The sequence below is a fragment of the Artibeus jamaicensis genome, unplaced genomic scaffold, assembly GCF_021234435.1.
Source record: "Artibeus jamaicensis isolate MK-2021 breed Jamaican fruit bat unplaced genomic scaffold, CSHL_Jam_final contig_2170, whole genome shotgun sequence".
NCBI lineage: Eukaryota > Metazoa > Chordata > Mammalia > Chiroptera > Phyllostomidae > Artibeus > Artibeus jamaicensis.
In genome coordinates this window covers 5,437,106-5,454,186 of record NW_026521445.1, presented here as the reverse complement: position 1 = coordinate 5,454,186, position 17,081 = coordinate 5,437,106, and the positions used below count along the sequence as shown (strand labels likewise).

Below are 17,081 nucleotides of genomic sequence, written 5' to 3'. Positions count from 1 at the left end.
AGAAGAGGAAGAGCAAGAAGTTGAAAACTTATTTGAAAAAATAATGAAAGGAAACTTCCCAAATTTGGTGGAGGAAATAGACACACAAGTCCAGGAAGCACAGAGAATCCCACATAAGTTGGACCCAAAGAAGAACACACCAAGACACATCATAATTAAAATGCCAAAGGTTAAAACTAAGAGTGAATCTTAAAGCAGCAAGAGAAAAGCAGAGAGTTACTTAGGAGTTCCAATAAGACTGTCAGCTAATTTCTCAAAAGAAAATTTGTAGGCAAGAACTATTCAAAGTCATGAAAAGCAAGGACCTGCAATCTAGATTACTTTTTCCAGGAAAGCTATCATTTAGAATGGAAGGGCAGATAAAGTGCTTCCCAGACAAAGTAAATCTAAAGGAGTTTATCACTACCAAGCCATTATTAAATGAGCTGTTATATAAGAAATTATATGAAGAGATAAGGAGTTATTCATGTGCATATCTGGATAAAGAACATTGCAAGCAGATGGAACAAAAAAGCCTGAGAGACTAGAGTGTGTGTTGTCCTCGACGAACGCCAAGGAGGTCTTTTTAGCTGGAACTCCCATGAATGAGGAGAAGAGTAGGAGGCGAGGTAAAAGAGGCCGTACACCGACCACTCCCATCACTTGAATCTATATATTTGGTTATTCAAACAAACAAAGAAAGACTCTAACAAAACTTCCTCAATTAACTCACAATCAGAAAAGAAGATATAATGGAAATTAGAAATATTTAGAACCAACAAAATGAAAACACTGTGTGGGGGTACAGCTATCATAGTATTATAAGGAAATGTATAGCCTTAAATATATTTGTAAACAAAATGCAAATTGGTGACCTAAACATTCTTTAATTCAAGAATTTGGAAAAGGAAAACAAAGAGAAATTAATGAAAGTAAAATAGTAAAGTGTTTAACAAAAACAAGAGCTGGTTTTTTGAAAGAACTAATAAAATATATAAACTCCTGTTTTATTGGTCAGGAAAGAAAAAGGAAACATGTTAAATGAAAAAGAAGACATAATCACCACTTAAGTAGAAATTTCAAAATCATAAACGGAGTAACTCTAGAAAAACAAATTTGAGAACTTACGTGAAGTGAGCATCTTTGTGAAAATGTAAATTTCTAGAAAGTGATGTATGAAGGTATAATGAAAACATAAAAAGGCATTACTGGTCTCAGGTCAGGATGGTGACATAGACAGACATGGCTTACCTGTGCACACAACCAGATCAAAATTACAACTAAAATACAGAACAGCCGTCACTCAGAAATGTCAGAAATTGAGGTAATTCCGTAGGTGTCAGACTTCCAAAGAAACCACATTTATCCAGACTAGTAGAAGGGGTGGAAACATGGAACAGGCTGGTCGCACATTTGTGTGTGGTAGATAAAAATTCAGGAGGAATAGTTCATGAGCAAGGAGTCCCAGGCCCACACCAGGGCCCCCAGCCCCGGGTTCCAGTGCCAGGAGGATACGCTCCCACAACTTCTGGCTTCAGAAATCAGTGGGGATTGAATCAGTGAAAAAAGCTTCTGGAGCCCCAAGCAGTTCCTGTTAAGGAACCCACACACAGACTCACCTGCTCACTCACTCCCTGTGAGTTCCAGCACCAGGGTGGCAACTTGAAGGGCACAAGTGGCATACTGGGAGAGGCTGAAGTGCCTGGGCGGGAGAGCAGAGGCCATTGTCCCTTTTCTGAGCCTCTCCCCTCACAGAGACACAGAGCCAGCAGGCCAGTACCATATCTGAGACTCCATCAACCTGGCTAATACTAACCCTGGAGATCCCCAGAGACTCCACCCCACCCAACCAAAGCTGCTTTTCCATATGAATAGCTGGTTTTGGCTCATGCTGCACGACTTTCAAAATCCTATCAAACAAGCAACAGCTAACGTCAGTGAGCTCCAGGCTGGGAACTAGCAGCAACCAGATTAGTTTCACAGCTTGGCTTCCCCTGGGAATCTTCAAGCCTAGCACAACCCAAGCAAAACACAGATAGGGCTGACTTTGGCCTTGCCACCCAGGAAACCCCAGGGTCACGACACATAGTGGACAGCTACAGACCACATAGGAGCACAGCTACTCTGCCCCTGCACAGATGATGCTCCACAGAGGGCATCGTTTGGCGGTAAGGGGTCACTGCCAATCCTCACAGCTGAGTGGTTTGGGTAAATCCCTTCCAGTGATCTGCCAACAGAAACTAAGGCCCAACTACAAAAGGAGGGTGCACTCAGCTCACACAAAAGGCACAGCTCAAGTACCCAGCTTGGGTGATAGGGGAGGCTGCTCCACTGGACCCTACAGGACACCTGCTACATTAGAGGACACTACCAAGACACAAAGTCAAAGCAACTCTACCTGATACATAGAAACAAACACAGGGAGGCTGCCAAAACAAGGAGACAAAGAAACATGGCCCAAATGAAAGAACAGATCAGAACTCCAGAAAAAAAGAGCTAAATAAATAGGAGATGCGCAATCTATCAGATGCAGAGTTTGAAATACTGGTTATAAGCAGGCTCGAGGAACATAATGTGGACCTCAGCAGCATAAAAAAGATAGAAATGAAGGATACATGAATTGAAATAAAGAACAATTTATAGGGAAACAACAGTAGAGTGGCTGAAGCCGAGAATCAAATCAGTGATTTGGAACATAAGGAAGCAAAAACAACCAGTCAGAACAGGAAGAAGAAAAAAGAATTTAAAAAAAAAAAAAAAACAAGGATAGGCTAAGGAGCTTCTGGGATATCTCCAAACGTACCAACACCCAAATCATAGGGATGCCACAAGAAGAGAAAGGCCAAGAAATTGAAAACTTACTTGAAAAAATAATGAAAGAAAACTTCCGATTTGGTGAAGGAAATAGACATACAAATCCATGAAGCACAGAGAGTCCCACATAAGTTGGACCCAAAGAGGACCACACCAAGACACATCATAATTAAAATGCCAAAGGTTAAAGATAAGAGAGACTCTGAAAAGCAACAAGAGAAAAGCAGAGCGCTCTCTACAGGGGAGTTCCCATAAGTCTATCAGCTGATTTCTCAGAAGAAACTTTGCAGGCAAGAAGTATTCGAAGTGATGAAAAGCAAGGACATACAGCCAAGATTGCTCTACCCAGCAAAGCTATCACTTAGAATGGAAAGATAAAGTTCTTCCCAGACAAGGTAAAGCTAAAGGAATTCATCATCACCAAGCCATTATTACAAGAAATGTTAAAGGGACTTATTAAGAAAAAGAAGATCAGAACTATGAACATTAATAAGGTAACAAACTCATAAGTACCAACAACTGAATCTAAAAAATAAAAATAATAAACAAAAACTAAGAAAAGAACATAGGGCTGCCATCATAGTTATAGGGATAATTTGGAGGGTTAACAGTTGAGAAGGGAGAGGGAGAAGGGAGATTGGGGAAAATGGTGCAGGGAATAAGAAGCATAATTGGTAGGAACAAAATAGGGGAATGTTAAGAATAGTATAGGAAAGGAAGAAGTGAAGGAACTTACACATACAATCCATGGACATGAACTAAGGGGAAGAATAGCTGGAGGGAAGAGGGTTACCGGGCAGAGCGTGGCAAAGGGGAAGAAACTGGGACAACCGTAACAGCATAATCAATAAAATACACTTTTTTCAAAAAGGCATTACCATCAAAGAAATTCAACCAGTAGTCCAAAGAATCTCATGAAACAGAAAATGTGAATTTCCTACCTTTTTTTAAACTCTGTTACCTGAATGTCAGAGCTCTGTCGACTGAACCATCTTTCCTCTTCCTTGCCTCTCGCAAGGCTAATGAATGCAGACCAAACCCAGCAAAGAGTTTGAAGAAGGCATTCGCAATTGGAGCAATGGCAGTGACATTGTCAGCTCCCCAGTAACATGGCTAATGGTCCTTACAGAAGACCAGGGAGAAAAATGCAGCAAGAAACAACTCCACTGAAGGGCTCTGTAATAAACATCCGTATTTTTTTCTGCCTAGTATCCATATCTTCTTGTGGCCACAGTATTCAGATTTTGCCTGGGAGCCAACCTGCCCCTGTCCTTCTGATGAAGTGACTTTATTGCAAAGCCCTGGAATTAAATCTCATGAACTCTAACTAGCCAGTTCTGGGGTTCTGGTGAGAGGAATCAGGATGCTGCCTTCCTTTTTCTCACAACACTCAGAGCTGCTAAAAACTGTGTGGCAACCAGGAGGGAAGAGTGTACCTGAGAATAAAGACAAGTTTGGGAAGCCAACTCGAGAAATGGAGGGGAGCTGGTTCCTAAGGACACAGGGTGAGGCCTGGGTCAGTGAGTACCTGAAGCTACCTCGTCCACCTGTTGTGTTCTGTAAGCCTGTGAATTTCCTGTGTCACTTAAGCTAAAATCGGCTACTCTGTTGTTTGCAACCACAAGTATCCTGACCCAACAGTAGTCTGAAATGGAAACCATGCAGCCATCCCCTGCCCACTCCAGTAAGTCATCCTTTAGAGTCAGCTGGGGGTTTTACCCTCCCAAAATACAGACAAACTCTCCTTTACACTGAATTGGGCAGCGAGTAGGCTGGATGGGGGGAAAGATTTGAAGTAAGTACGCTATTCTTGCTTCCTCTTCCCTGAAGTTGCCTCTGGTTATGGCCTCCTTGCCTAGGCTGATAAATCTGTGGTGCCTTGGGTCTAAGAGAGGACCCTGTGGAGCAAGGAGAGGGCCCCGTGGAGCCGCGCTGCTGTTGGAGCTGAGACTCCCCACTCATACAGCACCTGCACTGCAGCAGGTGGCACCTGAGCGCCCTCCATGTCCTCATCGCGGTTCCCAGACGTCTGGTGGACGCATTGCATCTGTAACCAGAGAATGTCTTCCAGCCACAGTAAAAATAAGTTCAACAGAAACTCTTCAAGTATAGTTGTCATTGTACTGTTCACTTTTACCTTAAAAATATTGAGTACAATTGTAGTAAGATTGGAATCAGGTTAGTATTAATAAAAGTCCCGGCATTTATTTAATAGGAATTCTGTTTTATTTTTAATCTTATGTTTTCCTCTCTATATTTACAAGTTCCCACCTAATTTTAACCTGTTAACACCATACTAATTATTTTATGGTAAACATTATAGAGAGTTTATTCATTTGTCTGAATAATTAGTTTTTTCTACTTTCATATTGTACGCCTTCCCCCTGGGGTAGAGGACTCGGGGGAAGGAGAGGAAGTATTAACAAAAATTGCGTTAGATGGGGAAGATTTACTTTGGGGAGCCTGTAGGACTGTTCCTTGAAGTAGACCTAATTATGATTGGGATTTGTTTGACTTTGGGTTAATCACCTGCAGTTACTGCCACCTCGGCAAGCCCCAGTTATAAATTAATGATGGGTCTGCAGAGAGATGAGATAGCTTCCTGAAAACACACCGAGTGGAGCAGCCTGCCCTGAGGAATAGTCAGAGGAAGGATGCCCCTGGAGTATATCGTATCTGTATTTAATCCGTCTTCACTGCAGTTGCGCTGTGAGTGTCATTGTTCTGCACTGCCTCGGTTGTGCTCAGTGATCTCCTTAGGTGGCCACAGCTGTACGAATCTTAGGTAGGCTGTTACACGGGCAACAGGGAAAGGCCACGAGATTGGCGCATTTTCTACGGTGTGAATTCAGAATGAACTCTTGTAGACTGTAGTTTGTTTTTTCTGTTAAACACTATTATATGCCAGCAAGGCTTACTAAAATAGAATGTGATCATCAAGGACTTGATCACTCTTGCTCTTTTGTTGGGCTTGAACTCAATAAAGGCCTGTCCCAGGACTTGCTTGGGACCTCACTTTGTTGCTCAGTATTGGCAACTCAAAACTGGACAAGTCGGCATTCGTGCTGCCTGTCACTACCAGAACCAGTAAGTAGAGTCAAGGATTGAATCTTTGTGGGTGCTTTATTCAGATGCCAGCGATCTGAGAAGAAGGCTGGTTATGTTCCCTAAAACCTGTCTGAATATTTCGTCTCAAACCGACCTTTTTACCAGGAGAAGAGAGTAGGTAAGGGGTTTGGAATTCAGGGAAAAGGTTAATCTGATAAAAGCGCAGTCCAGTGACTTGCCTCGCATCCTTTCATCTGCTGGCCCGTGATTCTTTATCTGCGTCCTGGGCGGCAGACATCTCTCCCTGGAGCACAACGGCTCAGATACCATCTTGATGGCTTGCAGTCCTCCTGAGGCACAAGGGTTGCATTGCTTATGGGCCTCCTGGAGTCAGGGTGGGTCCAGTCATGCATTCCAGTTCCTGGAACAACAGCTTTCTGTATGCATTAGTCACTAAGCCTAAAACTTAAAGCTAAAAAAAATGTTAACTCTTGAATTCCCCCCATCAATATAACGTCTGTGTTGATAAGAAAATATTAGATTCACGTCTTATTATCTGATAATAGGTTCATGTGAAAAATACTCTTATGAAAAATGTGTTTCACAGTATTCTAACAGATGCTGCTAGTATAATAGCCTAACGTAGCAAATGCACCAAATGTGCACGAGCATGTTTTTGACACTATTTTCAAAAGTGATGATATATTCTAATTGAAACTTACTAAAATTGTTTCCTCCAACTGTCATGAAAACATACCAATCTATAAGTTTTGTGGACCCATGATTTATGAATATAAGTCATATATTCCCTTTGGCTTTCTCCTCTGTGGTTTAGAGTTAAATTTGAAAATAGGAGATTTTATGTGTCTGTTAGTCCAGTGAGTTCATTCAGTTCTCCAGTATGTATCAAGTCTTCACTTAGATAGCCAACAGTAGATTCAAACTCGAAGATTTGTATAAAACATGTTCTGAAATCTAAAATTTGATAAATCTGAAAATATGTTACAAGAAAACATGTTACAGTCTTTTTATTTAACTCATGCAGTGAATCCCTTTAGGAACCTTCCAGGGAAGCCCTACTTAGCGTTTTTATCATTGTTGATTTGTATACTTTGTATCCTTGTATCATACAATTCTTTCATTAAACCTTTTCTCTTATGAGGCCCAACACATATTAGAAAAGTGTAAAAAACAAAAATTTACTACCCATAAAACTGACTACCGTCCAGGTCAAGAAATAAAACATCAGTAACTCCAGAAGTCGTCAGCATGCCCTTCCAAATCTCTCTCCCTTCTCTTCCCACCTCTAGAATTAACCAGTTTTGACTTCTGTACTGACCACCTTCTTTCTGCCTTTATAGCTTCCCCACATGTTCATGCTTCTAAAATACTGCAGTTTAGGTTTGGTTTTGGTTCTTTGGTTTTTGGTTTTGTTGTTGTTGTTGTTGTTGAAATTTACATAAATTGGATTATATAGCTAAGTATTGTTTGGGGTTCAGTATTTTTCACTCAAGGTCGTGTTTGTAAATGTAGTTATAAATAGTTGTGCTATATAGTGTGCATATACAGTATGTACAGTATAGTTGCTGCATTGTAGGAACTCACCACAAACTATCCATTCTACTGTCTGAGCCCATTATAAATAGTAGTGGTACAGATTTTCCTTCATATGTCACTTGATAAACATTGCACATATTTCCGATAAATTATACACACACACACTTGCCAGGTCATAGGTGTGTGTATTTCTAACATTTTATTTTATTTTTTAAGATTTTATTCATTTATTTTTAGAGGGGAAGGGAAGGAGAGAGGGAGACAGATATCAATGTATGGTTGCCTCTCGTGCATCACCTGCTGGGAACTGGCCTGCAACCCAGGCATGTGCCCTGACTGGGAATCAAACCGCGATCCTCTGGTTCGCAGGCCCACACTCAATCCACTGAGCTACGCCAGCCAGGGCTATTTTTAACATTTTAAAAGCCATGTCATGCCCTGGCTGGCATAGCTCAGTGGATTGAGTGCAGGCCTGTGAACCAAAAGGGTGCCAGTTCAATTCCCAGTCACGGCACATGCCTGGGTTGCAGGCCAGGTCCCCAGTAGGGGGCATGTGAGAGGCAACCACACACTGATGTTTCTCTCCGTCTCTTTCTCCCTTCCCCTCTCTAAAATGAGATAAATAAAACCTTTTTAAAATAATAAATAATAATTTTTTTCAAAAGCCACATCCCTTTAGGATGATGAGGATGGACATTCCCATCGCTTCATGTTCTCATCACACACTTAGTTTAGCCCATCCGTTTGTCATGTAGTGTTTTACCCAATGGTGTCGATTTCCATTGCCTTGAATACTAATGAAGTTAGCATCCATGTGTGGTGGCTGAAAACTCGGGAAGGATATATCAGGAGTGAGGAGTCTGAGACCCACATTAGGACCCCAGCCCAGGGTTCCAGTGCCCTGAAGGTAAGTCACTATAACTTCCAGCCAGCAGGGATTTAGTTGGTGGAAGAAACTTCTGGAGTCCCAAGTAGTTCCTTTTAAGGAACCCACACATGGACTTAATCAGATACTCCCTCCGAGCTCCAGCACTGGGTTAGCAGCTTGAAAGGCACCAGTGGCATACAGGGAGAAACCGAAGCGTCTGGCATCAAGGGGAGAGCTGGGGGGCTGCTCTCTCCCAGACAGAAAGATGGGCAGAGACCTTTGTCTTTTTTCTGAACCCTCCCCTCCCAGAGCCACAGAGCCAGTAGTCTGGTGTCATGTCTGAAACTCCATCAACCTGGCTAACACTGTTTGCCCCACCCTGGAGATCCCCAGAGTCTCCATCCCACTCAACTTGCAGGCCCACTCAAGCTGCTTTTCCTTACACATAGCTGGTCTTGATTCATGCATCACAACTTCTTAAGTCCTCTCAAAAAAGCAACAGCTCGCCTCAGTGAACCCCAGGTCTCATACTACTTGCTAAATGGCCTCAGACCCTACACCAACAGCAACTAGCCTAGATTCACAGCTTGGCTTCACCTGGGAATCTATAAGCCCAGCACAAGTACCAGCCATCTGAGATTCCTTTATAGCTCAGGCAGGTTGGCCCCAGGCAAAACACAGGTGGGGGCTGACCTGGCCCTGCTCCACACAGGAAATCCCAGAGCCTGCACATCCAGTGGACAGCTACAGACCCCATCAGAGCCCCTCCACCCACCCCTGCACAGCTGATCCTCCATGGAGGGCAGAGGTTGGTAGTAAGTGGTCACAGCCAATACTTGCGGCTCTCTGGCTGGGGTAAATCTCCCCCATTGATCCACCAACAGTAATCAAGGCTCAACTACGAGAGGAAGGAGTACTCAGCCCACGTGAAGGGCACACCTCAAGTAACCAGCTTGTGTAATAGGGGAGTTGGTGCCACTGGACCCTACAGGACACCTACTACATGAGGCCACACTACCAAGACACAGAGTCAAAGCAGCTCTACCTACTACATAGAAACAAACACAGGGAGGGTGCCAACATGAGGAGACAAAAGAACATTGCCCAAATGAAAGAGCAGATCAAAACTCCAGAAAAAGATAAATGGAGATAAGCAATCTGTCAGATATAGAGTTCAAAACACTAGTTATAACAATGCTCAAGGAACTTAGTGAGGACCTCAGAAACCTAAAAAAGGTTCAGCCAGAAGTGAAGGGTACACTAATTGAAATAAAGAACAATTTACAGGGAAACAACTGTAGAGTGGATGAAGCTGAGAATCAAACTAATGATATGGAACATAGTGAAGCACAAACAGCCAATCAGAAAAAGAAGGAAAAAATCCAAAAAAAATGAGGATAGTGTGAGCAGCCTTTGGGACAACTTCAAGCATTCCAGCATTCACATCAGAAAGGTACAAGAAGGAGAAGAGAAAGAGCAATAAATTGAAAAAAATCTGTTTAAAAAAATAATGAAAGAAAACTTCCCTCATTTGGTGAAGGAAATAGACATGCAAGTCCAAGAAGCAGAGTCCCAAACAGGATGGTTGCAAAGAGGCCCACTCAAAGATACTTCATAATTAAAATGCCAAAGGTTAAAGATAGAGAATCTTAAAAGCAGCAAGAGAAAAGCATTCACTTACCTGCAGTGACATACCCATAAGACTGTCAGCTGATTTCTCAAAAGAAACTTTGCAGGCTAGAAGGGATTGGCAAGAAGCATTTAAAATCATGAAAAACAGGTACCTACAGCCAAGATTGCTCTTCCCAGCGAAGATACCATTTAGAATCAAAGGGCAGATAGAGAGCTTCCCTGGTAAAAAAAAAAAAAAACTAAAGGAGTTCATCATCATCAAACCATTATCATACGAAATGTTGAAGGATCTTATTTAAGAAAAAGATTAAAACTATGAACAATACAGTGGCAATAAATACATATCTATCAACAATTGAATCAAAAATCAAATTAAGCCAACAAGAACAGAGACAGAATCATGGAGACAAGAGATCATTTTGATGGTTGCTGGATGGGAGGGAGTGGGGAATGGGTGAAGAGATGAAGGGATTAAGAAGTTCAAATTGGTAGTTACAGAAGAGCCATTTGGCTGTAGATTTCAGTATAGGAAATGGAGAAGCCAAAGAACCTATGCTCATGACCCATGGTCATGAACAAAGGTATGGGAATTGCCTGAGGGAGTGGGGTATGCTGGGTGGAGGAGGAAAAGGGGGGGAAATTGGAGCAATTGTAATAGCATAATCAGTAAAGTATAATTAAAAAATAAGTTTTGATACTAGAGCAGGGCCTTTTATCTTGTATATTATTTTACCATTTTTATTGGTGGTAAGAACACTTAACATCTCTCTTTAACAAATTTTAGGTGTTCAATACAGCATTGTTAACCATGGCTATTATGTTGTTCAGCAGATCTTCTCTAAAACTTACTCATCTTGCATAACTGAAACTCCATACCCTCTGAACACAACTCTTAATTTTCCCTTCAGCCAACCCCTGGCAACAACCATCCTTCTCTGCTTCTATGAGGGTGACTTTTTTAGATACCTCATGTAGGTGGAATCATGCAGTAAATGTGTGTGACTAGTTTATTTCACTTAATAATGTCCTCCAGGTTCATCCACGTTGTCATTATGGTGGTATTTCCTTCTTTTTTAAGACTGACTAATATTCCATTTTGTATATATTCTACATATATTTTAGAATTAGCTTGTTGAGTGCCACAAAGAAATCTGTTGTGATTTTTGTTGTGATTACTTTTAATCTATAGAGCAGTTTAGAAAGATTATTATAAAATTGAACCTTTTCATATATTAACATAGTATATCTATGTAGCACTTTCATATTTCTTTCACTAATATTTATAGTTTTCTGTATAGGGACCTTTGTATATCATTTGTTATAATTATTCATGGATATTTTATATTTCAGGCTGTAATAAATCCTGTTTGTAAATAAATTTTATTTTCAGATTTGTTCCTGGCATTGAGCAATGTGTAGATTTAAAACTTTTACTTTCTTATGCAACTGTAGCTATCTGTGGACCAGTTTAGATTTCATGTGTACACAATTACATAACCTGGCATAGGACTGTTTAATCTCCTCTTCTCCCCAATCCCTTATTGTTTTTAGTAAAGCCAGGCCTCCCCTGGCTGGGGTCCACTGCGGTGATAATAGAAGTGGGAACAGTTGACATCATTGTTACATCCCCAGTTTCAAAGGAGAAACATTAAATTTTTTTTCTGTTGAGTGTGATGTTATAGGTTGTTAGATTTGATTTGCTACTCGTTTAGTAGGGTTTTGAATCAGAGTTCATGAATGAAAAATCCTGTAATTGTTAATAATGTCTTTGTCTGATTTTAGTGGAAGGTTTTGCTAGATCCTCAAAGGAACCAGGAGTGTTTGTTCTTTCCCTGTTCTCTGGAAGAGTGTAGGGAGGACCAGCATTATTGATTAGAATTCACCAGGGAAGCCACCTAGCTAAAGTTTTTAGTTCTGTTTTTCTTGTTTATCTTGGAAAGGTTTGTAATTGCAAATTCAACTTTTTCAATAAGACTATTTAGATACTCCATTTCTTCTTGTGTCCATTTTGGTTATAGTTTTCTGTGAATATGTCTATTTCATCAAAATTTCCAGTTTATTGGGAGAGACCTACTTGTACTATTGTTTTACCTTTTTATGGTCTATAGGATATGTAGTACTGTCTCCCTTTTCATTACTGATAGGTGGTTTGTGCCTTTTCTCTCTCTCTTTTTTTTTTTTTTTTTTTTGCTTAATTGGACTCTCCAAATTTTATCTATCTCAGTAGTATTTCCAAGTAACTTATTTTTATTATGATTTAGTCACCCATAGGTTGTTTAGAACTATATCCTTAATTTCCAAATATATAGGAATTGTTTCTTCACTAGAAGATGGCTTAGATTTCTAGTTGATTAAAAAACATTCTGAATGGTTTCCATTACTTGAAATTCATTGTTGTTTGCTTTATTTTTGTGTATTTTTGTAAAAATTCCACTGTGAGCTTGAGAAAATGCATATTCAGTAAGGTGTGGTGTTCTGTATATAACCATTAGGTCAGTTTCCTTATGGTGATATTTACATCTTCTATATCCACTTACCGTATTTGTCTGCATGTTTGGTCAGCTACCAAAACAAGTGTGCTGAAATCTCTACTGGTTGTGAATTTATCTGTTTCTCTTTCTGGTTACAGCAATTTTTGCTTTCTGTATTTTGAACCCATGTTACTAATGCATGCAAATATGGAATTAATTTATCCTCCTGGTAAATTGAAAGTTTTATCACTATTGATTGTATCTCTTCATCTCTCAGAAATGCTTATTGTCTTTTTTTTAATATATTTTATTGATTATGCCATTACAGTTCTATTTCCCCTCTTCATTCCCCTCCACCCTGCACACCCCCTCCACCCTGCGCACCCCCTCCCCCACCATTCCCCCCTTTAGTTTATGACCACATGTCTCAAGTTCTTTAGATTCTGTATTTCCCATACTATTCTTGCCCTCCCCCCTATCTATTTTCTACCTACCGTCTATGCTACTTATTTTCTGTACCTACTCCCCCCTTCTCCTCCTCCCACTCCCTTGTTGCTAACTCTCCATGTGATCTTCATTTCTATGGTTCTGCTCCTGATTTAGCTGTCCTCTTAGTTTGCTTTTGTTTTAGGTGTGGTTGTTAATAACTGTGAGTTTGCTGTCCTTTCACTGTTCATCTTTTTTATCTTCTTTTTCTTAGATAAGTCCTTTTAACATTTCATATAATAAGGGCTTGGTGATGATGAGCTCCTTGAATTTGATCTTATCTGAGAAGCACTTTATGTGTCCTTCCATTCTAAATGAAAGCTTTGCTGGATAGATCAATCTTGGATGTAGGTCTTTAGATTTCATGACTTGGAATACCTCTTTCCAGCCCCTTCTTGCCTGTAAGGTCTCTTTTGAGAAATCCGCTGACAGTCTGATGGGAACTCCTTTGTAGGTGACTGTCCCCTTATCTCTTGCTGCTTCTAGGATTCTCTTTTTCATTTTAATCTTGGCTGATGTAATTATGATGTGCCTTGGTGTGTTCCTTCTTGTGTCCAACTTCTTTGGAACTCTCTGAACTTCCTGGATTTACTGGGAGTCTATTTCCTTTGCCATATTGGGGAAATTTCTCCTTTATTATTTGTTCAAATAAGTTTTCCACTCATGGCTGTTTCTCTTCCCCTTCTGGTACCCCTATAATTCAGATGTTGGAGCATTTAAAGATGTCCTGGAGGTTCCTAAGCCTCTCCTCATTCTTTCGAATTCTTGTTTCTTCATCCTTTTCTGTTTGGTCAGTTTTTTCCTCTTTCTGGACCACTCCTTTGATTTGAGTCCCAGTTTCCTTTCCATTGCTATTGGTTTCCTGTGTATTTCCATTCATTTCAATTAGTTTAGCCTTCATGTGTTCCTCTAATTTGTGACTATAATCAACCAGTTCTGTGAGCATCCTGATCACCAGTGTTTTGAACTGTGCATCTGAAAGTTTGGCTATTTCTTCATCACTTAGATTTATCGGCTCTGGGGCTCTGAGTTGTTCCTGAGCCATGTTTTGATCTGTTTGTGCCTGTTACATAGGAGGAGGTGTTCACTAGGGTAGGGCTACCCAGGTCGCTGTTTTGTGACGCTGTATGTGGGGGCGGGTCAGAGAGAGGCCACCCAGGTCGCTGGTTTGTGAGGCTGTATGTGGGGGCGGGGTCAGAGAGGGACAATGGCGGTCCCCTCTGCCACTTTCTGCCACTGGGGCCTGCACGGTCTGTCTCACCGCTTCGCTCCTTCACTGGTTTATCTGCACTCGACTGTGTGACTTTGGTCAGCCCTCAGTGAGTCCACTGCCTCGTGCCCTCAGTGGGTCTGCCCGCTACTCCACACCTGGGATCCGCCCACGGCTGCCGGCGCGCCTGGGTTGCACGCCTGGGTCCGTCCGGTGGATCTTTCCTGCCTGACCCCACTCTGCTGCTGGCTCTGCCCCTCCTACCGGTTTGGCTGAAGGGTTCGTTGTTGTCAGACTTCCATGTAGTTCAATTTTCTGTGGTTTGGCTACATTTTTGTTGCTAAAACTTTGTTGTTTTTAAAGTTGGTTGTGTGAGAAGGCACAGTGCTTCAACCTATGCCTCAGTCTTGGCAGAAGTCTAATGGTTATTGTCTTAAAGCTAACCTTGACTAATACTAATAGAGCTATACCAATTTTCCTTTGTTTATTTTTTTTTCGTAGTTTCCATCCTTTTCAACTATCTGTATCTGTGTGTTTTACATAATGGTTTATAAATAGAAGGTGGCTTTGTCTTATTTATTTAATGAACATGTGCTGATCTTCATCTTTAAAGACATTGTTAAGACATTTACATTTAATGTAATTGAGTCTAATAAATCTGTCAGTCTTTTAAGGTTAATAAGGCTTTAAACAACAATTTTTACATTAAGTAAAAGTTCATTAACATCCATGAGTTTAAGAAATCTCCGACTTGTACATAACGATGCAGAGATTTATAAAACCTTATCCTCTGTTACTCCTTTGACTGCGGTGTAATGAAAAGGCATCCAGTGACTACAATATACTAAGAACAACATTTCTAATCTATTGTTTGGGTCTTCGCTTGCAACTTCTACCTGTATATTGTGGTTTACTTGCCTAATTCCAGTAAACACGGCATTAACAATTTATCTTTCATACAAAGTACTATAAGGATTTCACTTTTGACCCCAGGGCTGTGACTCCCAGGTGAGCATGTCAGAAGTGTCCTGCAGTGGAAGCACGTCCTCGTGTCAGTCTCTGGAGCACGGCTCAGTTCCGGAAATCCTCATTGGCCTACTTTACAACGCCACCACCGGGAGACTCTCCGCAGAAGTTATAAAAGGCAGCCACTTCAAAAACTTGGCAGCAAACAGACCACCCAGTGAGTGAAAAATACTTTTTTAAATTCTAATGTTTTCTGCATGTACGGGGATCTCAGTGTTAGGGGCTTCAATCCCATCATTTAGTCTTAACCGATCAAAATGAAGTGGTGTAATAATCATCAGCTAATCTGTTTCATTTTTTTCTATTTCCAGTCATTTGGGAAGTAGAAAAATTTGAAATTCAAAACATTAATTGTAAAGTATCAAGACTTTTAATTTTTCTAATGTCAACGGAAGAAATGCTTCCTGTCACAGCCATTACCTTCTAATGCCAGAAAAGAGTTACAGGGTCTTTTAAAGTTAACAGTATTCCACAGATATGATCAGGAATATGTACGGTTATCGTTGTCAACTGAGGATTGATGTTGTGTTTCCTGTCTGCATGCAGAGCTATAAACTAATGTATAAATTTCTACGTTTTTCTTTCTTTTCTCCCTTAACAATTTAAGAAGAAACTTTTCATATTTTTCTTATTTTTAAATTATCAGTCAGTACTGCCACCAGAGTCTTCTTAAATGGAATATACTTTGGCTTTACCAGGACAAACAAATAAGGAATATTTTTACACTCACCCTAAATACTAGGAACAGAGAGCTAGATGGTGTGGCTCTGCCCCGTCTCTGTGCCTCTCACTCTTGTCTCCTTACCTCTCTCCCAGCTCAAGGGCTGTGGGTAAGTTAATGGGAGTGCGGAGAAATTGTCGCCCAATATATACATACCCAGAACTGTTTGTTAATATCTGTAGGAATGAGCTCAGGAAGTAGCAGCTTCTTTGTACTTGTCTAAATTAAAGCTGTTAATGTCCTAAACTAAAAATTCGAAAGGAAATTTTCAGTAGTAATGGCCACCTTAAATTTGTTTAAAGATTTCTTTCAGACTTGCTTAAAGCAGTTTTTTACTCCACATATGAAATAATTCTTGAAGGAGGGGAAACTTTTTTCACCCTTGAAATAAATTAACTTCTAAATATCCTAAATTTTTTTTTCAATCAAAATGAAAAGTCATGTGTACATATTTGGTTTGCCTTAAGTGGTATTGAAAACCTTGCTTCTTATGTACATTGTGAAATGTCCCTATTCCTAAATTCAAAGTCAGAAAGCCAGATTATGCTTTTATTTCTACCCTTGGACAAGTAACCTAACTCCCCTAAGTCTGTTCACTTACACATAAAATTAAGGTGTGTCTCTCACAAGGTAATTGTGAGACTCATATCAGATAAAGGTGCATAAAAGGAGGGAATTGTTTTCCTTCCTTTTCAGAAGGAAAAAGTCAGAGGGAGGAAAGAAACAGTTACTAGAATAAACAGCTACTTGGTTACCTTCATTAATGCATACTTAGAATACAAATTCTAGTGGCCTGGGAAGTCACTTAAATGAGCAAAACGTGGAGATGAAAGATAAGGAGCATGGTGAGGCCTGTGACAAATAGGACAGGGCACACCCTGCATTTAGACATTCAGACTGAAAAAGAAGTAAACACTGGAACAAGTAAGATACTCTTGATGCTACAGCCACAAGCTATCAGTTTGCCATTCATTCTTGCTTTAGCTAACAGTTTAATTTTTGACAAACATTTAACTTGAGAAGCTAAGAAGTAGTGAAATGAAATGATATGTTTGCCTTTCTGTCCTGTTCTACCCACTTTGATAGAAACAGAAATCACTAATCAGAACTAAACTGAAGGGAGCCGAGTAGAGGCAGGGGCTGATAATATAAACAGGGTAAGAGATTAGCATGCACAGCATAAAGTAGATCTTTCTGGATTTAAAGAGTAGATTAAAGCAATAGCCATTATTTTAGAATTAGGTCTTCAGTATCAATATGTTTATCTGA

At 40.4% G+C, this 17,081-nt stretch overlaps 1 protein-coding gene across 1 annotated transcript in view; it reads left to right on the top strand.

Moving 5' to 3' along the window:
* The window catches only part of SYT14 (synaptotagmin 14), a 162,450-nt gene that overhangs the window by 142,741 nt on the left and 2,628 nt on the right, over window positions 1-17,081 (top strand). The window contains exon 5 of the mRNA XM_053658194.1: window positions 15,059-15,248. Coding sequence (XP_053514169.1) covers window positions 15,059-15,248 — 190 coding nt within the window. The remainder of the gene's footprint in view (window positions 1-15,058; window positions 15,249-17,081) is intronic.